This window comes from Hypomesus transpacificus, chromosome 22 (assembly GCF_021917145.1).
Source record: "Hypomesus transpacificus isolate Combined female chromosome 22, fHypTra1, whole genome shotgun sequence".
NCBI classification, from domain to species: domain Eukaryota; kingdom Metazoa; phylum Chordata; class Actinopteri; order Osmeriformes; family Osmeridae; genus Hypomesus; species Hypomesus transpacificus.
The window spans coordinates 39,997-67,500 of record NC_061081.1 but is presented as its reverse complement, the minus strand read 5'-3'; the positions used below and the strand labels follow the sequence as shown (position 1 = coordinate 67,500).

Here is a 27,504-nt window from a genome sequence, read left to right as displayed (position 1 = left end):
CACCGGGCCCCCCTACCACTGTTGCTAGGCAACCAGCCTGAGCCGAGGAGCCAGGGCTTCATTTCCTGTTCGCTGTAGCTGTGTGTGTGTCTGGTGTGTGTGTGTGTGTGTGTGAGCACGTCCGTGTGTGTGTGTCTGTGTCCAGGTGTGTGTGTGTGGAAGAGAGAGAGAACTGAGAGAACTGGCAGCTAGCGCGCACACACATACTCTCTGTCACACACACACACACGCACACACACACACACACCACTCCCCAACGGCCAAGGAGAATGGAGGGAGAGGATCTATCAGTCAGAGAGAGATGCAGCTTAGGGAGCTCCATCACACCTAATAATCACCGTCTGTCTCTCAATCTCTCTCATGAAATCTATATAAATGTAGTCCAACTAGAAGACAAGTAGGAAAGGGTAGCTAGGCATTGAATGTATATCAAGCACCACAAGTGACTTCATTTGAAATGGACAAAAAAACTAAAAAACATGGTCAGCCATCTTGGAGTGCTCACACTCGTTATTTGACCTTTTTTTTGTCACATGCTTTTTGTGTCAGCTAGAAAACATTGAATCTGTTCAACAACAAAAAAAGGATAGTCTCACTGTTCAATGTGTCTCTCTGTCTATCTGAAGGTTCTCGGACCTGAAGGCTGTCGTCGCTCAGTTTTCTGCGTTTGTTATGTCGTTCAGATGTATGTGAAACATGAATAGCGGTCCTAGTACTGTGAAGAGAGGCTGAGATCACTCTAAACAAGGCCTTACCACGGCGTAACCTAACCACTGTTCTCCATAATGTGTGACCTCTGCTTTGATTTCTATTTATATACTTTTATAAAGAGCTGAGACAAAAGGAGATTAGAAAGGGTTGTGGCGTCTGGCAGGATATCTCCCCGTGCTCTCAGTAAGTCATTGCCTACACACAACCCGCCTTTGCCTGAAACCCAAGAGGTGAAACTAGGGGTAGAGAGAAATATTGTATCAGGCTTTTATAGGCCTCAAAGCTAGGAGAAGTGTGATTTAGGAACACTAGTGGCTTTAACGCCCTCTCCCTAGTGACTTAACTGTGTCAGAAGATTTTGCACGCATAGCTTCCAAATGCTTCATCATTGGGTACTGCTAGATGAAGTGTTGATTTCCACTTCTGTACCAACCGACATACAACATTCAACAAGGACTGAATGCGAAATGTCACAACAAACCTAATCAAGTCCCCTTCTTCTCTCGCTCTTTCTATCTTTCTCTGGCCAATCTATTGTCTATGTCCATGCCATAGTGTTAATACTGTTTCCCAGAACCCTTTAAGTAACCTTGTAGGTGAAAGACCTTTTTGCCAGTCTCAGCGAAGGTTGGTAACACCCATACAGTCACATATATATTTTTGTCTGCTTATGTTTCGGGAGGATGTAGCCCATTTGGTGTTTGTGTTGGAAGGAAGAGTGTAGCGTTCGGCACAGAAGTCGCCCCCAAGAGAGTCAAGTCTGGAGATCAGGAGTCAGTTTACCTTTCCTGCAACCCTAACTAAAAGAGTTAGGAGGTGTGTGAATCAGGCTTCAGACCAGCGACCAGGGGTTGCTAGCTCATTCAATGTGTTACTTCCTACTCCTATAGGCCTGCTGTTTCAGGTGGGGGAAACAGTGTTAATGGACACAGGGGCCTCAGTTAGTGACCATTAGTCCTTTTTAAATATGAAGGACAATCCCCCCCATGCATAAAAAATATGAAAAAATTTAACAAAGCTTCCTCCAAATATCATTGTATACTGGGACCAAGTCAATTGTGAACGTCATTTTACGGTATCTTTTTTTTTGTTCTTCCTTGTTTTTGTTGACTATGAGAAAAACTATATAAAAGAAAAAGGCTATTTGTAAATATGTTTTTACAGGTTTAAATACATCAGATAATACTGTCTCTACTCTCTGTAAAGAAATTACTGTTTGTCAAAAAATAGAGAAGTATTTTTATTTCTGTTTTTTTCACTTTTAACCCATCTGAGCTATGCCATTGCACTTCAGACAATGTCTTACTACTAATTTGTATTGTAAACCTCTTCTAATTTTTTTCTAGTTTGGGATTTTACTCTTAAGCAGTGCTTATTTCTTTTTATCCTGTACAGAATTCTGAAATGTTAACACGAGAGAAAAACAAAACACTTTTTTTGTTTTCTTTTTTTTTCAGAAAAGATACAACAATAAAGAGAGAATGTTCTCGCTGATCATATTAAATGAAACTTCTGTCTGAAGGCATCTCTCTGGATGTGAGTGTGTGCGTGTGTGCGTGTGCCTGCATGTGTGTGCGCATGCACATGTTGGTATTCCTTTAAGTGCAATTGTAGAGTGTCCTGCAAATATTTATAATGACAATATATAACTACAGGAGACATTTCATATATATGAAATCCCACCCTAAAACAGTGAAGGACTGTGAAATATAGAAAGAAATGTTCAATTGCTGAGACACTTGCTTTAACAAACGTTCCGACAATCCTGCTCTACATGAAATATAATATTTCACGGCAGGCAGAGCCGAGGCCCAAAGCCGTGTCGAAGAAAGACCTCATTTGCATAATTAAACTTGCAAATGCTAAAGAGCAGCGTCTTAATTCTGTCTGACACTAATAATAATCATGAATCATCCCACACTCTGTGTCACTGTCCATTGGACGAGGAAGAGAAAACAAACCCATGCACCTGCCTTCTGGAACTCTCTCTCTCCATTCCCTTGTTCACACTGTTGCAAGTCTATCCACCCTTCCCAATCTCTTTCCATTTGTCTAAACCCTCTTGCCTTTCTTCTTTCTCTCTCCCTGTACATATCTCGTCCCATCTCTCTCTCTCCCCCCTATATATGTCTCTGACAGTGATGAATGGAAAGGGAGGGAGATGACAACATCATTACTCAAGCTCAGGAGAGATGCCACCAAGAGGAGAACGAGGGAGAGGTAAGGGTGGAGAGATGGAAGAGGACAGAGAGAGGGGCTGCGTGGGGGTTGAGTGGATAAGGTCAAATGATGAGTTAATTGTTGCCAGATTACCCCCCTGCCAGATAACCCCGCCCCCTAACACGCATTTGTAAAAAATACTTTATCCTTAGTGTTTATTAGATAGAGGGAGGGACAGACAGACAGACAGAGAAAGAGAGAAGATATGACAGAAGGCCATGAGAAGGTGATCTACATGGAACTGTAGAGATGAGGGGATGGGAGGGGAGAATATATAAAAGGTTTATTACGAGCCACATCTCCTTTGTCACACACACACACACCCACATACACCCTCCCCAAGGGACCAGCGTTTAGTTAGGGACATTATCCTCCTCAGGTCCCATTTAGTGAAATAAGCTTGAGAGCAGCCAGACAGTCTTAATCAATCCCCGCTCCAAATGCTAATCCACTGGCTGCAGCTGTCTGACTACTGTGTGTGTGTGTGTGTGTGTGTGTGTGTGTGTGTGTGTGTGTGTGTGTGTGTGTGTGTGTGTGTGTGTGTGTGTGTGTGAGAAAGAGAGAGGGAGAGAGCGAGAGAGACGGGGGTGCATTCCATGGTTTAATCAGCAGGAGAAATGATGTGTCACAAAGACATGATGGGGGGGATATTCATACACCTTCCTTGTTGTTGCTTATTGGCCTGATAGGCTAACCCACCAGGGAGATTGAAGGAAAGGGGGATGTAGAGAGACGAGAACGATGGTAATGAAGGGCTGAAGAGAAGACGATAAATCGAGAGAGAAGAGACATGATAAAAAGAGGTAGATTAAAAGAAAGACTATGCTGACAGGATGCTGAATCGAGGGCAGCAGTGCAGTTGTTTCTGTGTGTTTCTGAAAAACGTGTTGATTAATGATATTGCAACATAGTGTGGTGTACAGGAGTCGGAGGCCACCTGATAACAAGAGATGTGTCTAACCTTCTGCCTCGCACACTGCAAAACGGGTACAGGGGCATGGTGTCACTATTTTTCTATGGCTATAGCCCCCTCTTGTGGGGAATCCTTGAATAGCTCACAGCAGTACGTTTGATTTGATTTTACGCCAAAACATACAGGCATTCAGTCACTTTGAGGGCAAAGACAATTGTTTTTATCTAAACGGCTTTCTCATTACTTAATTCAATTAAAGATTAAAAGTCCCACACATTCCCTTAATTGGGGGAAACTGAGCTCTGGACAATGAACAATTACAAGAGTCAGTGCACAAATGCATGATTAACAAACAAAAAAACACAATTGCATAGCAAAGGAATAAGCACAAAACAGCTCGACCCAGCAGCGCAACGCATTTTGACCCGGAGAAATTTGCTTGACTGCCATTTTGGGCTGAAGGCTGCCTGGTCCACCGTCAACCACGTGAGAGAGGAAAGACGAGAGCACGAAAACGAAGCAATCGAGCGGAGAGAAGGGGGGAGAGATCTGGCGACATATTCAACTCGTTCTTTATCTACATGTGCTGAGGTCGAGGGGGGAATTTAAATTGTAACCACAACAATGCCGACAATTACCCTACCACCTAAGGAGAATGCTCTCTTCAAGAGGATTTTGGTGAGCCAACACATTGATGCGTTATAGTAGTTAAGTGTCAATTGTTGTATACACCGGCATCTTCATGTCCCCCTGCCTGGATTCCCAACGGCACAAATGTTGCTGGCTTGGCTAATAATCAGACTCGCCTGTTCAGTTGTTTGCTAGCTAGCTAACTAGCTAGATACCGTCCTTAGCCTGCTGCTATTGCTGGCAACATGACAAGCATTGATGGGGACTAAACTGTCAACCAAGCTCTTTGTTTCATCTGCACTGGTGGCATTTTATGTTGGCATTTTATGGCCAGTATTTACAAAATGTGTGTATGCAATAAGTTGCATTGCGAGGTTATTAAATGTGTCACTTTTTTACAAATTACCTGCCTGCCCAGAAAGTTCAGAATTAAAGAAGGCCCCTCACACAATGAACCATTGCTGACTTAATGCTAGCATAGCTAGCTTGGCAAACTTGTTAGCCATCATCATCATCATGCTCAGCCCCTAGAGAGCAAGATATCATATGTGTTTGTCAGAGATGTGGCCGAATAAGCTTTACCTGTATTTTGCTCTCAGACTGTCTGCTTTTCGCCCTTGCGACCTAGCTTTCAATGTAGATAATTAGTCTAGCCAACGTGCCCTACTGTTTCCATTCTAACCAAACTACTGTAGTCAGCGACTACTGTAGCAGTAGTACTAGGAGTGATGTCGACGTAGCTAGCTAGCCAGTAGCAAGGTGCTAGCCAGTTAGTTGTCAAACCATTTAGAGTTAACATGTTCGCCTGTCATGGTTTAAGTATAGAGCTATATTCACAACATTACCAGGTGCTTTAGAAACTCCAAGATCCTGGTAAAGCAATTGTAGTAACTTACGAACTATCTTGAGGTAACTACTATGGAAAATAACTAGCTAGTAATTTGCGGTTAGCCATATTACTTCTATCTAGTGAACCTGATAAGCTGTCGTTCCCTGAATGGAGGAAGAACAATAGCCTTAATCAGTTTCCGAACAGTCTCCAATGACAATGTGCAACACATACCGTTTATACCCTTATTTAGGCTAGCTATTTACGATTTTGGCTCCAGTAGTGAAATTTCATTCCATCACTTCCGTTAGTTAGTCCAATAATATGACAACATTGTCAATAACAATGTGTGTAATTCATACTTATCTTCGATAGCTATACATTCTCAATTATATTGCTGGAGTAGTAGGGTTCTCACTTATTTGGAAACGTAGGATTATCCTGTGTATGTGCTGTACTTTGGTTTAATTACGTGTTTTGCAATGCAGGTCTGACTAATAACCTTTCTTGTTGACATTGCCATGATCTGTCAAATGCCTTACTATTTCCCTACAAGAATAAGCCAATTGTTGAGGGTATTCGTTTGAAGAATGCTGTTCAATGCTGTTCTTATTCAACAAGGTCAGGATGTTGAGTTAACATTGCATTGTGTTACTAAATACACTCCAGAAGATGGTTTATTCTGTGGCCATAGGCAAGGGACAGAGGTCAAGAAACACTCCCTCTATAGAGAGAGCTTAGTTCTTTACATCCTGATGGTACATAGATTAGGCAACTTATATTTTTTGTCCATTCATTAGCAAGTTGACCCTCCGACATCGTAAACTACTTAGCCTTTTCATAAACACATTCAAGTTTGACTTGATTTTTATGTTCATATGGGATGTGCGGTGTCAGCGTAGACTATTGACATTACATGCAAGTTTGGACCAAATGAAGTTCTCCCTGTCTTGCCACACCCCTTGGTCCATTTTCCTCAGCCTTGGCAGTGCTTCACTGGCAAGTCCCCAGGTGACTGATGGAATGGGAATGATTCCGTTGGCACACAGTGCTGTTCGCCTGCAGTGTGGTCCACAGTGTCACACTATTTCAACCACAGTCCTTCCCTAGTGGCTTTCACTGCCTTAGTTGTGCATGTACCCCTCGCTAGCCTCAGTCTTAGTTGTTGCACACACACACACACACAGCCACTGCGGACTAAGCTATTTTTGGTGGGAGGTGTTGAACATACCAGATAAGCACTTCTGGTGTTACTAAGGTTACATTAAAGCTGCAAGTGGGTGTGTGTGTCTGTGTGTCAGTCAGTGTCTCTTCTCCTCCTCCCAAATGTGTTTCGACACGTTTCATTCTGTACAAACTCCGATGGCTACTTCTCAAATCTAGCGAAATGTAGGGTACAACTAGTAGCACCTCGATGGCATGTGTTTTGGCTTTAAAGGAGCTGCTTTAAAAAGGAAGAGCCTTCGTAGTTGGTTGTGTTGGACGAGGATGTGGCCTGTTCTTCAGGCCTGTGATGCAGCTGACACAGTGGGCCTTATTGTTTTCCTCTCTGAACATCAATCGCAGAACTCATTTTGCTCACCTACGTCAGACCTCACCTCTGGAGCGAGACGTTGCGGGCCTGGCTCACAGGGAAATGGGTTTGGTTTCTTAAGGTGGAGAACAAGTTTACCGGCGATTCAACAGCCTTCTTCATTCATCGCTAGCTACGTCACTTAGGAACTCTCTTTCTTTCTCTCTCTGTTGCCTCTCCTCTCTCTTCTCTCTGCTGCCTTTCCAAATAGTTCTGTATAACTGCCTCATGCCATGTTTTGAGTTGTTGGCTCCTCTCTCCTACCAACCGTCTCTGGAGGAGGGGATCCCTCTCTGAATTGCTCCTCCAAAGGTTTCTTCCATTTTTTCTCCCGTTGGGAGTTTTTCTGGGAGTTTTTCCTTGTCTTCCTTGAGGGTTTAGGTTGGTTGAGGGGCAGTTCTATGGGCGCATGTGAAGCCCTCTGTGACATGCTTGCGTGTAAAAAGGGGAGCAGAACTGATTTGAGATCAGTGTCTGGAGCTTACACCATCATACTGGCCGTCAGTGGTGTTGCAGGCAGCAGAAATGTAATCTGCTGATTGCATGCTCCCTACACACACACACAGGTTAGGTCTCTATCCAACACGTTCTGTCTCAAATTCTTTCCTCCTCATACACCACCCCCACCCCTTCTCACTCCAATCAGCTTAAACTGTGGAGTAGGATGAGGATTGCGCAACATGGAGCGGTTTTAAAAATAACTTGTTTGGTAGACAGCGGCATTTGTAAGAAAGACCTATTGAATGGCCTTACCGACCCTCGCGCCGGCCAGTGGGGCACCTTCAACAGGAAGGACTGAGGCATGAGGGTTAGTGTTGTGGGGACCAACCCTGTGTGTCTTGTGTAATAACAAGCGGCTTGCACACGCAACCACACTTGCACTCTTGTTTCACCTTGGCCAGAATCCAGCAGTCCTGCTGTGTCTTCACCTTCAGTGGGAGAGACAGACTGCTTTGAATCAAAAGTCTTACTCCGTCTGCTTCCATCTTTTTCTTGCCACAGTGAGGAAATCTTGTGTATGTTGCTGTAGCCAACGTGAAAACAGTCCGTGACAGTGGAATGATTTCTCTCTCTCTTTACAGCGATGTTACGAACACAAGCAGTACAGAAACGGGCTCAAGTTCTGCAAACAGATCCTGTCCAACCCCAAGTTTGCCGAGCATGGAGGTAAAGAACAACAGGAGTGTTCCTCCTGCTCTCTACATCCTCACACCACAAGACGGTCTGTGATGACTCCTTGAACATCTCCCTCTCTCTCTCTCTTTTTCTCTCTTTTCCTCTCTGTCTCTCTGTCACTCTCTCTCTGTCTCACTCTCTGTGTCTCTCTCTGTCTCTCTCTCCTTTCTCTTTGCTCTCTCGCCCTCGTCCCTTTACTCTCTGCTTTGTACAGAGACCCTGGCGATGAAGGGTTTAACCTTGAACTGTCTTGGAAAGAAGGAGGAGGCTTACGAACTGGTCAGGCGAGGCCTCCGCAATGACCTCAAAAGCCACGTCTGTATCCTTAAGCACCTGACACAGAGCGTGTGGGTGTATGTGTGCCTTTGGTCATTCACTGATTATAGTGCAGAGGTTGCTATGGTTGAAACCTTGTGGTTTTTATGAGGATGACAATGTCAACACACACTGGTCAAACATTGCATTGCAGAGCTGTTGCCTTGAAAGCGTTTGGCAATGGACTGTTTCCCCTCAGACCTACAAACACATTTGAGCAAAATCCCCGCTGACATTTCCAGCTGATAAGTGTGTGTTGTCTCAGACTCAGGCTCCTGTGAACGCAGCCCTGTGCAGAAACACACACACACACACACACACACACACACACACAGGAAAACACAACCAGCGTGCATTCAACACACAGAAGTGCTACTGTGTGTTGACACCGCACACACTGCGCACACACACACAGGAAAGTAAGGGCAGATTTATTTTACAGGGGTCAACTTCGAGCTGACAGTCAACATATTCTGGTATGTGTATGCCAACAATCCTGCTGGTATAGAAGTGTGCGTGCGCGGCCCCTCTCCTTAACCCTTGGCGTCCCAGGCTGGCACGTGTACGGCCTGCTGCAGAGGTCGGACAAGAAGTATGACGAGGCCATCAAGTGCTACCGCAACGCTCTGAAGTGGGACAAGGACAACCTGCAGATCCTCCGGGACCTGTCCCTCCTGCAGATCCAGATGAGGGACCTGGAGGGGTACCGGGTGAGGAGGGAGAGGGGTGTGGGGTCAGGGCTCTGTGGCTTCAAGGGTCGGGAAGGCAGGATGGGGGTAGAGAGTAGGAGAGGAGGTAGAGTTTACTGTCCTCTCTATCAGAGATGGGTACCATGACTCTGCACTTTCCTCTTCTTGTCTTTATTAAGAACTTTTTTGACATAACTTTAGCTGTAAAATGTTTGGTTTTCTGCAACTTGTCTGGTTTTTGGCTAAATGTATCCTATTTCAAGAAAAGAACTGCTAAGTACTGTCCTTTTGTTGAGTTACCAGTTGCTAACATGCTAACCTGTGAGATCAATATTATAGCAGTTCTGCTAAACCAGCAGCTAGTTTCCATCACATTCTCCATGCGGAGCAGTCAAGCGAAACTAACGACTGCTGTCCGTCCTGTTAATATCTGCAGGAGACGAGGTACCAGCTACTGCAGCTGCGTCCGGCCCAGCGGGCCTCGTGGATCGGCTATGCCATCGCCTACCACCTTCTGGAGGATTACGAGATGGCCGCCAAGATCATTGAGGAATTCAGGAAAACACAACAGGTAGGCTGCCATCCTCACCCAACGGCCAAAACCATATCCACCCCCGGCACCACAATGTGGATTTTGTTCCCTTCTTATTTGGTTGGCGTGTGTTTTCACATGCATTTCTAATGTAGAGAACACGGTATTGTTGAAGGGTTAGGGTAACAGCAAAAATTTGTTGACCAGAGACGTGAGTTGTCCCATCATATCCCATTGAAGTGATTCAAGTGTGAATGAGTCATATTCCTTCCACATATTTCCTTTTACAAGGGAGTGGTTCAAAGGCAAGTCAGAACACAACTTGTCTGGTACTGCATGATGGCTAAGCAGGTGATTACTGTACATGTGACTCTTGAAGTCCTTTTATGAGCAGTAATACCATTAACTCGGCAAAAATGAGAGATTACTTTTAATCGCATGCAATTGTTAGTTGTAAAATGTAACACAATAATTATCAGCTACTGTATTATAGACAACAGCACATTCTAATAGGGTACATGTTACAGGGAGTGCTATTTCCTGTTCTGACAGTCCAAGATCATGATCTTACTGTTCCTTTGTATGCATTAACAGAATCATCAAATCTATGCATTCAGTTCATTAGCTGAATGTTACATACGAAAATGTGTATTGTATCGATATAAAACACACTATAATAACAGTATATCCCAATCACACAGGTAAGGGATATAGGCCAGGATTTAGTTACTCTTTAAAACTGTTACAGAAAGAAGTGTAAGAAGAATTAATCTATTGTTAACATTGCCATGTGACCAGTAGGTGTTCTATTTTATAATTGGACAGCACAAGATCATGGTAGATACACTACAGGAGCTAACAGCAGTGTAGACAAATTTCCTATTTTTCACAGATACGTTGATTTTCAGCAGAACACGCCTCATCGTTCCATTCCCCCAATTGGCCTAATGCACGATGGAAGAATTCGACACAGTCTTGTTCTGTTTTATAGCTGTTGGGTTGTCCCTTTTGCCAGTACCTGCAGTGGAGATGACACACTCACTTTCTAGTCCCTCATTAACTTCTGTGACAACTAGGTTGTAAAGGGGGGGGAAAGACCTATAAATTGCTGAACATTTTCAAGGATTTTAAATTGGAAAACTTTGCTTATAAAGGGTTATTTTTGTATGTTAACTCATTAAGAAAGGTATAAATAGTGATGTAAAATAATAACAACTTAAGAAATGGCTTGGAAAATAAATAAAGCTAATTAAGTGTTAGTACTAGTGGCAAGATAATGGAAATTCTGTCAAATGTAATAATTGTGTCAAGTATGACTACAAAATACTACCGGTAGTTTCTAACTTGTTAGCTATAAAATTCAGTCTTACGCTGTGGTCAGTGGTGTTCCGTCCACCCAGGTCCAATTCCCCTCACTATCTCTGTCAGTCAGACCAATCCACACATGAAGGCCTGATGCATATAACCCATTGATGAATGTCTGTTGATTGTGGAGGAGAAAATATACAAAACACTGATCAGAGAAGAGGCTTTTCCTTCACTCACTCGCGCGCACACACACTCGCACGTGTGCGCGCACACACACACACACACACTCAAACACACCTGTTCCTCTCTGCTGTCTATGACCACCAGATAAGCTGCTCTCGCCAGACAGTCCCGTCTGCTCTCCTCCCAGGGTTTCTTTCCAGTAGAGGCATAGTAACAGTGACAGCCAAACTTTCTCCATTCATGGGGACAGCCTTCTAGAAGTTTCAAAGAATTTGATTTAGTCACAACTCTTCCTAACACATCTCTGTTCTCTTCTCTCTCAAATTTTTTTTTTTTGAAAGGTTGAATTTTTTTTTTGCCATTTCTTTTCAAAAATAGGTTTGCATCATTGATGAGGATTCTACTAAACTCTACTGCACTCTATTGCAGGGCTCTCAACTAACTTTTTCCCTCACAGTACGGTACATAGCACGGCTTGTAATGTTAACAAATTGATCATAATTTATGGAATTTTAAGCTAGAGCTAAATGTAATATGTTTCACCCGCCTTGTGTTTAAACGTGTTGAATCACTGGCGTGTGTATTTTATATTGTTATGGTCTATCGTCCCACGGTCGTCCTAAAGTCTGTGTTGAACTGTCCCTGACATCGTTTTCATCGACGACTGGACGTCGTTAATGTTGAGCCCTGCACACACATACTATATCACAATGTTAGAATCGCTGATTTACCTATTTACAGAGGTAACAGAACTAGCTCAAATTTGTTGTGTTTACCACTGTTCGTCTCATTCAACCTTTCTATTTCTTTCATAAGATGGTCTCTCTCTGCAACCAGATTGTTGAAGCCGGTCTCAAGCTGGTCTCTCTCTCTCTGTAGCTGGTCTCTCTCTGCAGTCAGGTCTCTCTCAGCTTTACACCAACAGAGAAAAACATCTCTGTTAAGCACTGCCTCTTTCACATGAAAAGAAAAAAAATAGGCAAGACATTTCTTTTATCAGGAAAGATTTTTTTCAGTAAGTAAGTAAGACTTTATTTATATAGCACATTGCATAGAAGAATTGTAGCTCAAGGTGCTTTACATAAAATCAATACAAAAAAATAATATAAGTGCCAAAAGTAATAATTCATTAATTATTTGTAGTAATAAATATGATCCTGTCTACTACTTGGAAGTTTCAAGATAATGTAAAACTGAAACAGACTCACAGGAGAAGAGTCTGAGGGAGATGTTGAGAGTAGCTTGGAGGACACATAACAGCCCTACTGTCATAACAACCAGCGCATAGATTCTTCTTCCTGTAGAAGCAACACAGGAACAAACACCAAGGATCACCTAAGCCAGCCTGAGCCTTTGTTCTCAATGAAAATGTAACGGTTATGTGTTCCTTTGAACTGTAAGGTACAGACATTGCTGTAAAGGAAACAGATTAACTACATCCAGTTGGAATAATCAATGCTACAGATACCCACTTATTTGGAAGCATTTCACTCTGAGAATAGATGTGATGAGTGTAACTACAAATGTGAGCCTGTAGGGGGAGGTGGAATGCTGTGAACGTTGTATTTGAGATCATATACTGGGGAGGCTTTAACGTTTGACACTGCTTACGATTGGTGTTCATTGGCCGCTTGTGACATTGCTTAGCGTTACAGACATAGTTCACACTGACATGAATTCTTAATTCTAGACCTTTAGGAGGGTAAACATCAGTCCTAGCATCGCTCTTTCTGCATTCTGTTTGATGAAACTGCTGTCTGGAGACATTTTGCATCGACAACAGTGATTCTGAACTTTCCCCAAACGGTGCTACAGGTGTTACTGTAAGACATGTATGTTCTACTATGTTGACACAATGTTTAAACCACATGACTGCTGTTAGAATCACTGCATTATAAGAGATGAGATGGCTCAGTGATGGAGAGAAGTGATCCGGGGTTCAAATCCACTTTGAAGTATTTTAATGATCAGGAATTTTGTCATTGAATAATGTTGGATAGAACCATTTGATTTTGGTTGGAAATTTGTGGATGACACACAAGCAATGAGTGCAACTGCCTGACATTGTGGAGTGTAAAGTTAGCTCTGTGATGACCCCTGTCTGTCCCCCCATTAACATTCATGTCATCCTTCAGGTGTGGACTGTTAGATGTCCTCATTTGTGTAAAAATAAACTTCATTTAGCACAGAAATCGCCCTCTTTAAGACCAAGGCCTACATGCATTTGAAAGAAGGTTTCATAAAAATAAATTCAACAAATACAGGACACTTTCATTTGCTATATTCACAAAAAAAAAACTAATCAAACAACACAGGATGAGTCTGGAGAGAGGTAGGGCAACAAACTGATCATGGCTGTCAAAGTTTAGTCGTCTTTTCCGTGGTTCAGTTAATTATTTTATTAATGTAATAAAGAAAATGTTTTTAGAGGTCAAGGTGGGGCTGAAACAACAAACTCATTATCTTCATTCTATCTCACGTTCAGTCTGCCCTGCACACTATGTCCTGCGAGTAATTACTTTATGGGACATAATATACATTCAAATCAATGTTAGTGATTGCAGGAATGTGGGCAAAGCAAAGGCTGCAATTTAGTAGACTAGTCTGGCATTAGCCACACTTGACTGCTACATTAACATTTGCACTTCGTAGATTTTAATGAATTGTGATGATTAAGGTCTCAAGCAGTGATAACATTGTTATGTCAGTTGGTTGTTGGTGTTTGAGGCCTAGCTGTCATGTAACCCAATAATAGAGAATGTTGTCCTCTAATGATCATTCTCAGGTTTTTATGGCTTTCTGTTTGCAGGCATATTTGGTTCTTACCTGAATTTGCAGTCCTTCTTGTCTTTCTTGTCCTCTTCCTTTCTCTTAGTTGCTTTACTACTTTCTCATAGTCATTGATATTAATCTCCATGTATAAATCAAAGTTTGTCTGCTTTTGAAACTTAACAAAATGTTTCAGTTGTTTGTGTCATGTTCTTTTTTTTCCGTGTCTCACATTTCCCTCTCTTTATGTTTTGGTGTTCATGGAGGATGTTACACACGTCTGTGGGTTCAGACCACTGACTGATATCCATCTGCTGATGCTTTCTAATATAAACCTGAAGGTTAACTGATCTCAACATTTCAGAGGATGGAGAATACACTTTCCTTAATACTTTTTGGCCAGTGGTGACATACATTACAGTATTTTAGAGTATAAATCTGTGTTAATAAAACAATAGTATAGCATCTGTATTAGGATGATACTTAAGTCTCCAGTCACATGGGAATAAGTTAGGGTCTTCACCACAGGTCCAGTGTGATATCAAAACCTACTATATTGTATAGGCAGAAATGTTACAGAAGTTGGATCTTACATTGTACCAGGTTAACCTTTTTTAAATATATATATATATACATATATATATATTTTTCAACCTGAGTTTAAATGTGTGAAGCCATCCACTTCCACACGTCTCACGTTCACAAACAGGAAACTTAATGAAGCCAACCAAACCAAATATGAGTATTAAGATATGCTTTTTACCACAGACTTAGCTGAGGTGTGAATCGGTTTAGTTCCTTTCAGATCCTATGAGTGGATATGCGATGGATATGCTTCTTAGGCCAGAATGCTGTTGAAATGATCGGACTCATTAGACCCAGCAATACATCATTGCAACTTTGTATCAAATGATTTTATAGCGTTAAAGGTGCAGATGCAGACCATGGACAGTATTATACCATGTAACAACATCTGCATCATAAGGTTTCTTTTTGTTATTGGTTCTGTCATGTTGTATTATTTCATAGCATGTATCTGTTCAGGCAACTCTGGCTGCTTCCTGCCTTTTTGTCCCAGCAAGCAATTCCCAGCTCAGTTCTTGGCACCCCTAATGATCATGCTGAAGGTGACATTCTTCTCCTCGTCTCCCTCCCCCTCCTCTCCCTCTTTTCAGACGTCTCCCGACAAGGTGGACTACGAGTACAGCGAGCTGCTGCTGTACCAGAACCAGGTGCTGCGGGAAGCCGGCCTCCACAAGGAGGCCCTGGAGCACCTGACCACCTTCGAGAAGCAGATCTGCGACAAGCTGGCTGTCGAGGAGACGCGAGGTGGGTGTTTAGCGGCGTGAACTCGGATGTTCTCCAGTGTGCCGCCCGCCGGGCCACCGTATGAGAGGTCACCTCCTGCATGGTGTGTGTCTGATCCTTCCAGGAGAGCTGATGCTGAACCTGGACCGTCTGGAGGAGGCCACGCAGGTGTACCGCAGTCTGCTGGAGAGGAACCCCGAGAACTGGTCCTACTACCATGGGCTGGAGAAGGCACTGAAGCCTGGTAGGCTGCTCTTAAACTACACAGCACTGTCATGACCGCACAAAGGATAAGACTGTTCTAACCTACAACCTACACTATGCCATGTAGTGAGAACTGATCCCGTTATATAGAATATATATATATATATATATATATATATATACATACACATACACACTACAGTATAACGAATGCAACAAGCTACAATTTCTCAAGCTGAACTTGACTTTCACAGTTCATATTAGGAATTTATTGAAAGAAATTCCTCGGGCCGTATGGATTTCTCATCCTGACCTCACTCCTTTGTGGGCTTCTAGGCAGCGTGGAAGAGAGACAGAAAATCTTTGAAGATGCGTGGGTGAAGTACCCCAAAGGACTGGTGCCTAGGAGACTGCCCCTCAACTTCCTGTCTGGTATGATCAATCACGTGCCTTCTTTCATATGAACTTGGTTCGTTCATTTGCTTCTTTGGTACAAAAAAAGGGACATTAAGTTTACGGGTGTTTTTTGTTGTTGTTATCTTAGGTTAATTAAGCAGACGCATTTATCCAAACCCACACACGAAGTGTGCAAGAGAAAACCAAGGAAGATTGTAGTTCTGACAGTACTTCAGGCGTGTGAATGCACGCATACGAACATCTCCTTCTCATTGTCTCACCTTAGGTGGGAAGTTCAGAGAGTGTCTTGACCGCTACCTGAGGATGAACTTCAGTAAAGGCTGCCCGCCTGTCTTCACCACCCTCAAGTCTCTCTACCATGACAAGGAGAAGGTAAAGAGGAACAAACACACTGCTAGTACCAGCCTCCTCGTCATTTAGTAGCATCAATAATGTGTCCTTTTTTTTCTCCTGCAGGTTTCAATCATTGAAGAATTAGTTGTGGGCTTTGAAACGTCATTAAACAGCTGCAGAATGTTTAACCAGAATGGTGAGAAAAAGAAAAGGAAAAACTATTCACAATGAATTGTAACTTTAGTTGAAGAAAATGTCTTGAGAAACAGAAATTCTTTGTTCAAATGAATCAGTCATTTTTGTGTTGATATGGGTTCTTGCAGATGACGGAAAGGAGGAGCCTCCCACGACGTTGCTTTGGGTGCAGTACTTCCTCGCGCAACACTACGACATGATTGGCCAGCAGACCCTGGCGCTGGAACATATCAACACAGCAATCGAGAGCACGCCTACACTCATAGAACTGTTCCTCATCAAAGCTAAGATATACAAGGTAAGAGCACGTGTGTGTCACTAATTTAAAAAAAAAAGTATTCCCTACTTCCCTGATGTAAGCATTCTCAAACATAAAAAACCCATGTAGAACCCTCAACATCCCCCAACTGTCCCAGCCTTGAACATTCTAGAACAGTCACATCCTCCAACATTCTAGAATCCTTCTTAACATTTCCCTTCTCTGATGACTTCTCCCCGTGTGTGTGCGCCTGTTGTGCAGCACGCGGGTAACATCAAGGAGGCGGCCCAGTGGATGGACGAGGCCCAGGCCCTGGACACGGCCGATCGCTTCATTAACTCCAAGTGTGCCAAGTATATGCTGAAGGCTGGCCTGGTCAAGGAGGCTGAGGAGATGTGCTCCAAGTTCACTCGGGTGAGGAGGAGGATTGTGTGTGTGTGTGTGTGCTAGTCATCTGTTTAGCTCTTGGTGATTTGGCAACAGACAACGTTGTCTGTGTGTGTTTGTCATCTGTTTAGCTCTCGGTGAATTGGAAACAGATGATGGTGTGTGTGTCTTACTCCTCCACTGGTCTCCTCATGTTCTCCAGGAGGGTGCGTCGGCGGTGGAGAACCTGAACGAGATGCAGTGCATGTGGTTCCAGACAGAGTGTGCTCTGGCCTACAAGTCCATGAACAAGTACGGGGAGGCCCTGAAGAAGTGTCACGAGATCGAGAGGGTGAGTCCTCACTTACATGGGCTGGCCTTCTTCAATACATTTTCAATTCATTATATATAGAGCACTATAAAAAATAAGGACCGTTGACCAATTTGTACATTAAAACATGAATTGCCATCAAATACAATCAGACCGGCACAGTCATTCAAGCGCAAAAAACAACAACTACTACTTCTACATTTTGAATCCATCCCACTCTGGCAGGGTGTAATGTAGGCTGTTGACCGATGTTCTAGTATATGTGACCGCCCTCTCCACGTGTCCCGTCAGCATTTCGTGGAGATCACGGACGACCAGTTTGACTTCCACACGTACTGCATGAGGAAGATGACGCTGCGCTCCTACGTGGACCTGCTCCAGCTGGAGGACGTGCTGCGCACGCACCCCTTCTACTACAAGGCGGCACGCACCGCCATCGAAATCTACCTCTGTCTCCACGACAACCCACTGGCTGACGACAACAAGGAGCTGCAGGCTGACACGGGTGTGTGTGTGTGTGGGGGGGTGTGAACACACAGACACACATAAAAGAGTTCTTGCCAATTCAATGTGGTTTCCCTCCGTCCTACAGCCAACCTGTCTGACAAGGAGCTGAAGAAGCTGAGGAACAAGCAGAGGCGGGCGCAGAAGAAGGCACAGCTGGAGGAGGAGAAGAAGAACGCCGAGAAGGAGAAGCAGCTGAAGAACCAGAAGAAGAAGAAGGAGGACGATGACGAGGAGATCGGAGGGCCCAAGGAGGAGCTCATACCCGACAAGCTGGCCAAGGTGCCTGACTGGATCCACCGGGTGTTTCTACCTGATTGGTCTGTTTTATGTGTGTTAGTCCTGACGGCCCTCTTTCCTCCCGTGTCCCCCACCAGGTAGAGAACCCTCTGGAGGAAGCGGTCAAGTTCATGACGCCTCTCAAGCACCTGGTTAAAGATAAGATAGACACTCACCTGCTGGCCTTCGAGATCTACTTTAGGAAAGGTACACACGCGCAGAAACCGTTTACACACACACACAAACACACAGGCATCAACAAAACCTTTTTTCAACTCATTTGCAGGAAGCCGTTGGGTTGTGATTTTAAAGCATGCTCTTATGTGCATTCCCCCCCTCCCTAGACAAATACTTGCTGATGCTGCAATCAGTGAAGAGAGCAGTGGCCATAGAACCAGACCACCCCTGGCTGCACCAGTGTCTAGTGCGCTTCTTCAAAGGAGGTGAGAGGAAACCACTTGTTACCCCCAAACAGTCGATTAATACGACACGATTAGCGAGGTATGTGGGTCCACGTGTTTAGATTTAGATCTGTTCATCTCTACCCTCCTTTTCCTCCTCTTGTCTCTCTTTCTGACCTTTGAATGCTCTCACCTTTTCTGCTATTCTTTTCTGTACATTGTCTCTCTCTTGAAACTTTCCCTATCCACCCCCCTCCCCTTCGTGTCTCCTCTCTCCCTGTTCTCCCCCCGTCCCTGTTTCAGTCTCTGAGAGGAAGGATCTGGCCACGGCTGTGAGGACCGTGCTCAAGCAGGAGATCACGCGCTTGTTCGGAGACAGCAACGCCAAGAGCTTCAACGAAACCTTCCTCACCAAGCACTCCGACTCCATACCACATCGAGTGGCAGGTAGGGCAACATACACACACCCAGCTAGCCACAGATTATAACTGCTTAGAGACTTGTGACAGCTAGGGGCACATTACTAACATGACATGATGCATTTAGTAGTTTACTAAGAGGTATTTCAGTCCTAATTAATTCAATTATCTTCATGACATTAGGGTATTATGTATGATGTGGATATTATAGTGGTCCTTCTCAATAATTTTACTGGATTTGTTTTGACAAAATGCCACATGTGCCCTTCCTACAAAACGTCTGATTAGAAAACCAGACCTCTTTTCCTCCCTCACTTACTCTCTTCCTGTAGCGGCTAAGATGATGGTGTTCCTGGACTCCTCGACAGCGAGAAAGGCTGTGGAGCTAGCCACCGCACTAGACGAGTCTCTCAACAACAGATCCATTCAGGTGTGTTTGTGATAGTCATGTACAAACCATTATTTTAAAAGACTGACCCATTATGTATGTGATGCTTTTTTCACAGACTTTTTCCACCGATTTTATAATTTTATTGGAATGTACTTTCTTGCTCCTTTTTTAGATTTGTAGTGAAGCCCTGGAGGGCCTTCGGAATGGCACGTTAGGAGATGCAAAGGAGAAGGCGGAGTTGTACCGCACGGACTGTCACAAGCTCTACCCCTACACGTTAGCCTTCATGCCCCCTGGATACGAGAACACCAAGATAGCCAATGGCGATGTCTCCACAGAGACTGAGGAACTGGCCAATGACATGTGAGCAGAGGCGGGCTAACGGGGTGGAGGAGAAACGGAACGGGCCAAGGGCGGAGCCTTGGGGTACGCCGAACGCCATTTTCAAGCCACTTCTGGAGAGATGGAGTGGGTTGGGTTGTTCCCTGTGGAAGCTTGGCTTCCCTCTCGGACACGAAAAAACTGGCCTGTGTGTGTGACATTTGTTTTTTGAGAGGAGAGAGAATAAAAATGGCCATTTTACTTTTTTAATCTTGCTGACGACTACTCTAACTGAAACTGGGGGAATAAAATTGAACGGTTAGCAAACTGTTGAATGAACAAAGCAGATAAACAGTTACTATGGAGACAATGAACAACGAGCAACACTGTGTGGTTGTCTGGAAGAAGAGGGGGCTGGTCAGACCGACTGCTGCATCCTGACCCACAATTTCCTTGTTTTAAACTAATGTTATTTATATGAGAGAGAAAAAAAGAGATATAAACATGTGCTTTATGGGCACAGCCATTTTCATTTCAATAAATCCAGCAAGTGAAACTCAAACTCCAAATTTGACTTTCAAAGCTTCCCACTTTTAGTTAACCATAGCTCTAGAATTTAAATAAACTGTGGACTATTGAAATCCAGTGCTGCTCCCTTCCTGGATCAAATGGAAATGTCACCAAGCCCAAACCTGCTAAGGAGCCCAGAAGTGAGGGGTGCTTGTTGTGCCCGGTCACATTCAGAATCAGACCTGGTCATTTCCTCAATAATGGTTACTACAAACTCTGAACTTGAGTTTGACTAAGACTGTATTTAATGTATATGCCAACAGCTAGGACCTACAGTCACCTGCAATGCACATGTTTGGATCTGGATAGACTGGTTGGACTAACCATCATGCCAATGGCAAATGTAGTCCATGGATGTAGAATGGGATTAATAACAATGCTAATCTTAATACCAAATGTTTGATTAAGACTGTGTCAGAAGAATAGGTCCAGTGTGTTGATGTGTAATGGGTCCTGCGCCTTGCTTTTTCTCTTGGAAAGCCTCATCCAATCAGAAGCTGGTCAAAAGGACAGCATTTGAGAGGTCACTATGGAGGCAGAGGTCAAAAGGTTACCAGGAATGCAGTATAGCTGACAATGTGTATTTCTCTCATTTTTTTCTTCTCACCTTCCACCTCTTGGTTGGCTCCCAGTGTTAACATTGAGATGGTGATGTATAGCTTTGGATTTTGGGCCAAAAAATTGTTTTTAGCCATCTGTATATACAGATTTTTTTCGTGGTCTAGCGAAACTGTATGGAAATAGTTCTTTGTCAGATGACCTGTGACCAGTCAGTCGAACCGGATTCTGTGTCATACCAACCCATACTCAAACACTACATCAATAAACACAGCCTCGCTCCTCTCTAACAGAAAACTCTTTACTTTCATTACTTGAAGCAGTTTCTCTTCACTGTGTGATTTCTTTTTAGCAGTGTTTAGCGCCACCTGAGGATCTTGAACGATAACAGACCACCAGTTGCTTTATAATTGCGTTTTAGTGTAGAAAAATAGTCAGATTGAATCAGGAATCACAACAGTGTGTGTCCACTGTCCCAGAACGTATATTTTGGACTTGGTTGTGAGGGATGGTTCGTGTTCTTTCCTCTCCCTCTATTTAAAGATCAGCCTGCCTTCTTTTTTCATATGTAAGACAACTACCCCCTGTTGACAAACACCTAAGAGGTACCAAATATACAATGCAATAAAAGTATTTTTAAAAATGAAGTTAAACCTGTGGTCTCTTGTATGATAAGATTATTTTGGGGGGTGGGTGGTGGGGCTATGATGACAAATGGTTCTTTCTCCTAATTCCAATATTGCTTTATTTTTATATATTTAAAACAAATTATTTTTGGCCGATAAAGGTGAATGTAGAGTCCATTGGGTCTGGTCACTGGATTATCCTAAATTTAAAACTCCGGAGGCATAACTGTAGAACTAAGGATGACATGGATATTAATTTCCCTGCCTTTCAACTTTCTGGGCAAACTCTGTGGGTGTCCATTGTCCAATAGTACCAAATACTTAGGGCACATTATTACAGACATGTTGGAGGATGATGCCGACATGTTCAGACAGAGGAAGTTGCTCTATGTCCAAGCTAACATGTTGGTTAGAAAATTCCACCGCTGTACACTTGATGTTAAAATTAATTTGTTTAGAGCCTACTGCACCCCTCTCTATACTGCTCCACTCTGGGTGAATTACAAGAGGGGGAGCTTGTGTAAATTTAAAGTGGCCTATAATGAGTGTCTTAGGATACTCCTGAAGGAACCCAGGAGTACTAGAGCTAGTGAGCTGTTATGCAATTAGGGTCTAACCACCTTCATGGCCTTGTTGAGGAATCTTACTTTTAAACGTATGAGTCGGCTGGACCGGTCTGCAAATGTTATAATTGATCTGATGACAGACACTGGCCAAATACACCTAAGATCTGGGAACAATGGCATGAGTGCCTTTTTTAGCCCTTTTTTTCCCTTGCATATTTCTATGTAATGAATTGTTTGTATGTATTGTTGTTTGTTGTTGGTTTGTTTACCATGTGTACATTGAGCTTGTAATAAAACATTTGTATATTACAAAAATGAATGAGAATCACGGTAGGCTTACTACGCAATAATTTCCGAACATTTCCCTCTGGTTCTCGCGAGTATTTATTACCACGCTGTCAAAATAAGGAGCACTGCCGGGTGCTAAGCGCACTCACACCCAGTTAGAAGTGCAGTCCTTTGTCTTTTCAAGAGACTGCACATGTGCACATGCAGTAGCAGTGATGCTGAGCAATTTGCCGTAAAGATTACGGGAGTTTTATCCTTCATCAAGTAGCCTACAAGAAATTAATTGATCGATTGTTTCTGAGACACGTTTGGTGTTTCGTCCCAATATGGATTCCTCATTGGAGTTTTCCAACTCAGTTAGCAGTGTCTGTTCTATTCCAGCGCGATGTCGGATCTTTAAAATCATCGTGATAGGTGACTCTAATGTTGGAAAGACTTGCCTTACCCACCGTTGGTGCGCCGGAGAGTTCCCGGATAGAACGGAGGCAACGATAGGAGTTGATTTCCGTGAGCGAGTTATCGATATTGAAGGCAAGAAAATCAAGGTAATTTCGTTTTTTTGGTGTTACCGAATGATAAACATTTTAATTTGACTCGGGGCAATATTTTACGAAGGCCTACGAGTTGAGTGTGAACAAAACACGGTTTTTGTTTTGTTTTAAGCACATTCGCTGTGAAGTAGATTTATAACTGCTGTAAATTGTTCTCTCATTGAACTAAATGTAACTATGAAGTAGCTTACTTTAAAACGTACAATTTGTAGCCTACGTTTTAACGTCTGAGCTAAAACATGTTGTATGTTTATGAATCATTTTCACTAATTATCCCTATTGATGTTTAGATCATAATGTTATATCCAAAGTTATAGTGCAATTTATGAATGAATTCTGGTACAATGAACAAGTAAATACACTAGGCGTATTCTAGTTTCTTCCAAATCAAGTCAAAGTTGACCCGTCCATGTCAAAGGCTGTGCCCAGTTCAATTAGTTTGACACTGTCGAGGCACTGTTTAAAGTTTAAATTCCTCCAGCTACCTTCATAAGATCAATAAGGCTCTTTGTAAATTACAATCGGAATAGAACGATCCTATTTAATTGCTACTGACACATGCTCAAGAAGTTGATATGCAGCCATTTCTCTTCTAACCATGACTTAGTCTCCAAAGCAAGCCAAAACTAGCTGTAAGTAAGCCAACTAAACGTGTTTGTTTGTTTAGTGAAATGCTTTGTTATGTACAAATGGGAAGAGGAGGGTTTGCCCATGTTCTTCTTTTCTGTGTTGTGCCAACCAAATGATTGAGGAAGTGTCCCTGAATTAATTTGAAACTTTGTTTTAGAAAAAGACGAATACTTTATTAGTCATTCAAGATGAACACATACACACGTGCAGGGAGCTGTGACACCAACACAAACACATGCTGAAGGTTCCATATTGAGAAAGCAGAACATGGTCTGTTGTCCTATACTCTCATTCACCAGTCTCCTACTTATTTTAATGACTACATATCTTTCTTGATTTGTGAAAGTGTCCTATTGGTTAGTGCTGTGGGAACGTGGGTAAAACCCAAATCATTTTGTTGACAACATTCTTCTTCGTTGTGCCACCCCAGCTGCAGCTATGGGATACGGCAGGCCAGGAGCGCTTCCGAAAATCCATGGTGCATCACTACTACCGCAACGTGCATGCTGTGCTCTTCGTCTATGATGTCACGAGCCCCACCTCCTTCCATGGGCTACCTGCCTGGATTGAGGAGTGCCGCCAGAATTCCCTCGGACAGGAAATCCCATGGTGGGTCGTCATTGTTACGATTATCATGATCACGGCGTCAGAGAGATTAACGATAAAGTAATCGGCGTCACTGGATTTAGTACATCCAGTCAAATCAGATACAATTCTGTCTGTCCCAGTGACATGGTGGCACCATTCCAGATAGTTAGGAAGGTAAAACAGAGGTCAGGGTTTGATGCTGAAGTTGGTCCCAGACTCGACATTCCAGTCACATGTTCATGCTGAGGAGTTGGATGCTTTTTGTGACTCAGTTTGTTCAGCTGGCGAGCTTGGCAGGGAGGCTGGGGAGGAGTAGGGGTCAATAATGACCCTGTATGTTTTCTAAAGATTGAGGAATCATTGAGGAATCATTGAGGAATCATTGAGGAATCATTGAGGAATCATTGAGGAATCATTGAGGAATCAGTTAAAATTCCTACGTTTTCGGTCTCCCCGGTGTTCTTTTTCTCAGGTTCCTCGTGGGCAACAAGATCGACCTCCGTGACCAGCGTGGCGACCGGGCCGAGCAGCAGGTGAGCAGGGAGCGTGCGGCCAAGTTCGCAGAGGCCCACGGCATGACGCTGTTCGAGACCTCGGCTAAGAGCCCTGACCAGGGGGAGAAGGGCATGGGCGGACGAGGAGGACGAGGAGGTGGGGTTAGAACCCAGAACCAGGAGAGCGTGGAGGCTGTGTTCCTAGCTGTGGGGGCCAGGCTGAGCCGACAGAGGAGGGTGCCAGAGCAGAGCACGGTTGGAGGGCACACAAGCTCTTTCAAAATCCCGGCTAAAAAGAGATCGGAGAAGAACATGTGGTCGTGCACCTGCTGAGACTGAACAGCGTTTTCCTGCCTAGGGACAGCCTCTGTGATGGGCAGGTGGTATGATTAGCAGGTAGTGAGTATATGAAATTCAGCTATTTTAGTCTGAAAGATTGGAGTAATGTTGAGTGAGTTTGGACCTGCAGGGTTGAAGGTGGATCCTTTTTGGATTGTGCGTGGTCGTGCTTGGTTATGCACAGTTGGTAACATTAACTTTATTCCCGTCTACAGTACTCTCTTTCTAAGCAAACTAGGTTTGATGTACTGGTTTTAAGACTGTCTTAAATTGTATGCAAGCAATAATCAATGTTAAATAATTTTGCCAAAAAATTAGCACTGGAACAAATCGATTCTTTGTGGATGCACTAGAAAACAACGTGATGCAGTCATGTTATGGTCTTGTGCATAAGTGTGGGTGGAGAGACTGTCATGTGTGTGTGTGTGTGTGTGTGTGTCAAAGACAATGAGTGATCGCTTGCTTGAGCCTCTAGAAAAAGTATCAAGTCACATGGTGTGCACAAACCACTCTAAAACAACCCTTGCAACACACGTGCACCAACAGACAGAGAAAAAGTGTGTGTGCGCACAGTATGTGTTATGTTAGTGCAACATTCACCATGTCGCTGCCTAGAAGAAGGCTCTCCTAATTCCTTTTTTTCATCAGCAGACTTCCTTATCTGAACCTCTAGGTCTTCATTCTTTTTTGCAAGGAAGAATTTTTAAAGTTTGTCTTTTGAAGTTTAAAAGCCAAAATGGAAACTGTAGGACATCTGCTTCTGCCTCTCAGATTGTCTGAAAAACTTTCCTCAGGTTATGCTGTGACCTCACAAATTCAGGGATTTTTTATAATGGAAATTGTAGGGGAATTTTGGAATGCTGTTATTTGCATGTACATTAGATGGGTGTTTTTTCCAGAATGTGCCACAAGCGCTGATGTAACCTTTTTAAATACATTTTCAAAATAAAAGTTCAATGTCAAATTAAATATTGTTGTATCCATTAACTCTTAGATATCCGGCTTTTTTCATTTAATGTTTAATATATCTACTGTCGAAGTAACACTTAGTCCTCATTTAACTTTGGTGTCATTATTTTGTTTAAGATCCACAAGAGGGTGCCAAAGTGAGCATTATGAGGTTCTGAATCTCCAAGCTTATTTAGCGCTCCAAGAAATAAGGTCCTTTGACACGTGTAGCAGGTTACTGCAGATGTTCTACCAGTCTGGTAGCCAGCCAACTGTTCTTTGCTGCGGCGTGATGGGGAGGCAGCATGAAGGCTGGGGAAACCAACAGACTACAAGCTGGTGAGGAAGACCGGCTATGTTGTTGGGACAGTCTGGAAGCAGTGTTGGAGAGGAGGATTTATTTTCTTCATATTCATTACTGTTTTATCTTTCACCTTTCTGCTGCTGAAAAAACATTTCTTAATGCAGTGGCAATTTTAGACTTTTTTTTAGGGGTGCTCAAGCACACCAAAATTTCATCTCAGCACCACTAAAACTAATAATAATAAAAATAATTATTTTGAATGATTACTATCTTAAATACGTTTTAGTGCTCTAACATGTTAAAACAAAATGTTTGTTTATTGTTGACACATCATTATTGTTTGAGGGTTGTAGTTTATGAAGAAAGGGACTTTCTTAGTTTTGATTCATTCAAAACGGCACCATAACAAATGGCAATGTATTTTTTAAAGTCTTATTTTTGACATGATTCAAACCAAAATGTCCCACCTCCTCCCTTCAAAGCCATTCCCACAAAACTAGAGTAACAAGCATTGAGTGGAGGGGCAGAGTCTTAACTCTATGGGCTGAGTGGGCGCAGGTATGAAGGTAGACAGACAGATAGCCCGTCCAATCAATAGGCAGGGGACCCCTTAATGGTTGGTCATGTTTATTACAGTATTGCGACGCCCAATGATTTCATATTACAGTCAAACCTTTAGATGTTTGTTGCTATCAAGATGCAAGCTTTTGGCAAATATGAAAAAGTGCTTCTCAACAACATTGCCTACCCTGCCTTTAAACACAGGTAAATGTATTCAACTGAATACATTCATTTGATCCTCCTGTAGAAAAGCCTGGTTGCGTGCGCGGATACCACTTAATACACGTTGGCCTCGCGTCAAGACACGAGCGACTCTCGCCTGACTATACTCTTCCGTGCATTATCATAGGACCTACAGTCAGCGTGAGCCCTGGAAGTCAAAGCTGAGCACGCAGATGTGGGCCCACAGCAAAGTCTTATATCATTAACATGGACTCTGTGCACGACCTTCCACTATCCCAAGCCTCCGAGAGAAGAAGGCCCTTAATTCCCTTAAACATCGCGGGGGGGGGGGGGGGGGGGGGGGGGAGTTTGTTGACTAGGATTTGGCACAAAAGAAGCTGGACACCGGCCCATTCGTTCTGAATACACGGCTATGATTTAATGTGAATTATCAAAATGTATACTTTTCTGTGACGGATAGCCTAACCGTTGGCTCATGACAGAGTGTGCTACCTGTGCAAAACCTTAGAAGTGTCTTCATGATCCGATAAGATGTTCTGGAACCTTGCACAAACCGCTAACACTTCACTTAAAAAATATATATATATATATGCAGATGTTTCCAACCCGGAAAATTATCTCTATTTTGTCAGTCCCCAAAACCACGTGTTATTTTGCCCTTTCGCCTGCAAGGGAGTGACGTTTAGACTATAAAAGGAGGGGGGGGGGGGGGGGTTGCCCAT

At 43.3% G+C, this 27,504-nt stretch overlaps 4 protein-coding genes across 4 annotated transcripts in view; 3 read left to right on the top strand and 1 right to left on the bottom strand.

Annotated features, from left to right (window-relative positions):
• Positions 1-2,220, top strand: part of maml3 (mastermind-like transcriptional coactivator 3) — a 17,135-nt gene extending 14,915 nt beyond the window's left edge. The window contains exon 5 of the mRNA XM_047045200.1: positions 1-2,220. This exon is cut by the window's left edge and continues 2,000 nt beyond it. The gene's annotated coding sequence lies outside the window, so the exon portion shown is untranslated.
• A 2,042-nt stretch (positions 2,221-4,262) lies between these two features.
• naa15b (N-alpha-acetyltransferase 15, NatA auxiliary subunit b) lies at positions 4,263-21,351 on the top strand. Its single transcript, XM_047044973.1, has 20 exons — positions 4,263-4,522; positions 7,959-8,043; positions 8,267-8,371; positions 8,920-9,077; positions 9,493-9,627; positions 15,024-15,177; positions 15,281-15,400; positions 15,697-15,792; positions 16,043-16,149; positions 16,234-16,306; positions 16,434-16,603; positions 16,826-16,978; positions 17,154-17,282; positions 17,553-17,766; positions 17,854-18,047; positions 18,143-18,251; positions 18,389-18,487; positions 18,749-18,892; positions 19,197-19,294; positions 19,428-21,351. The coding sequence occupies exons 1-20, from the start codon at positions 4,469-4,471 to the stop codon at positions 19,620-19,622; spliced, it is 2,592 nt and encodes an 863-aa protein (XP_046900929.1). The 5' UTR covers positions 4,263-4,468; the 3' UTR covers positions 19,623-21,351.
• On the bottom strand, positions 10,001-14,206 carry LOC124484174 (CD209 antigen-like protein C). Its single transcript, XM_047044975.1, has 6 exons — positions 13,906-14,206; positions 12,288-12,377; positions 11,856-11,990; positions 11,194-11,333; positions 10,959-11,068; positions 10,001-10,606 (listed from the first exon to the last, which is right to left on the bottom strand). The coding sequence occupies exons 1-6, from the start codon at positions 13,994-13,996 to the stop codon at positions 10,468-10,470; spliced, it is 705 nt and encodes a 234-aa protein (XP_046900931.1). The 5' UTR covers positions 13,997-14,206; the 3' UTR covers positions 10,001-10,467.
• A 954-nt stretch (positions 21,352-22,305) lies between the features above and the next one.
• On the top strand, positions 22,306-25,756 carry LOC124484173 (ras-related protein Rab-33B). The gene is made up of 3 exons (XM_047044974.1): positions 22,306-22,729; positions 23,796-23,974; positions 24,426-25,756. The coding sequence occupies exons 1-3, from the start codon at positions 22,511-22,513 to the stop codon at positions 24,778-24,780; spliced, it is 753 nt and encodes a 250-aa protein (XP_046900930.1). The 5' UTR covers positions 22,306-22,510; the 3' UTR covers positions 24,781-25,756.
• Positions 25,757-27,504: the final 1,748 nt, after the last annotated feature.

Excerpts from the sequence above, each read along its gene's own strand:
- naa15b (XM_047044973.1), top strand. The coding sequence starts at position 4,469 with ATGCCGACAATTACCCTACCACCTAAGGAGAATGCTCTCTTCAAGAGG. Across the intron at positions 8,372-8,919 it reads TGACCTCAAAAGCCACGTCT|GCTGGCACGTGTACGGCCTG; the intron begins GTATCCTTAAGC and ends TTGGCGTCCCAG. Across the intron at positions 19,295-19,427 it reads TCAACAACAGATCCATTCAG|ATTTGTAGTGAAGCCCTGGA; the intron begins GTGTGTTTGTGA and ends CTCCTTTTTTAG.
- LOC124484174 (XM_047044975.1), bottom strand. The coding sequence starts at position 13,996 with ATGGAGATTAATATCAATGACTATGAGAAAGTAGTAAAGCAACTAAGA. Across the intron at positions 12,378-13,905 it reads AAGAAGGACTGCAAATTCAG|GAAGAAGAATCTATGCGCTG; the intron begins GTAAGAACCAAA and ends TTGCTTCTACAG. Across the intron at positions 11,069-11,193 it reads TAGACAGCAGAGAGGAACAG|ACATTCATCAATGGGTTATA; the intron begins GTGTGTTTGAGT and ends CACAATCAACAG.
- LOC124484173 (XM_047044974.1), top strand. The coding sequence starts at position 22,511 with ATGGATTCCTCATTGGAGTTTTCCAACTCAGTTAGCAGTGTCTGTTCT. Across the intron at positions 22,730-23,795 it reads TTGAAGGCAAGAAAATCAAG|CTGCAGCTATGGGATACGGC; the intron begins GTAATTTCGTTT and ends GTGCCACCCCAG. Across the intron at positions 23,975-24,425 it reads CTCGGACAGGAAATCCCATG|GTTCCTCGTGGGCAACAAGA; the intron begins GTGGGTCGTCAT and ends TCTTTTTCTCAG.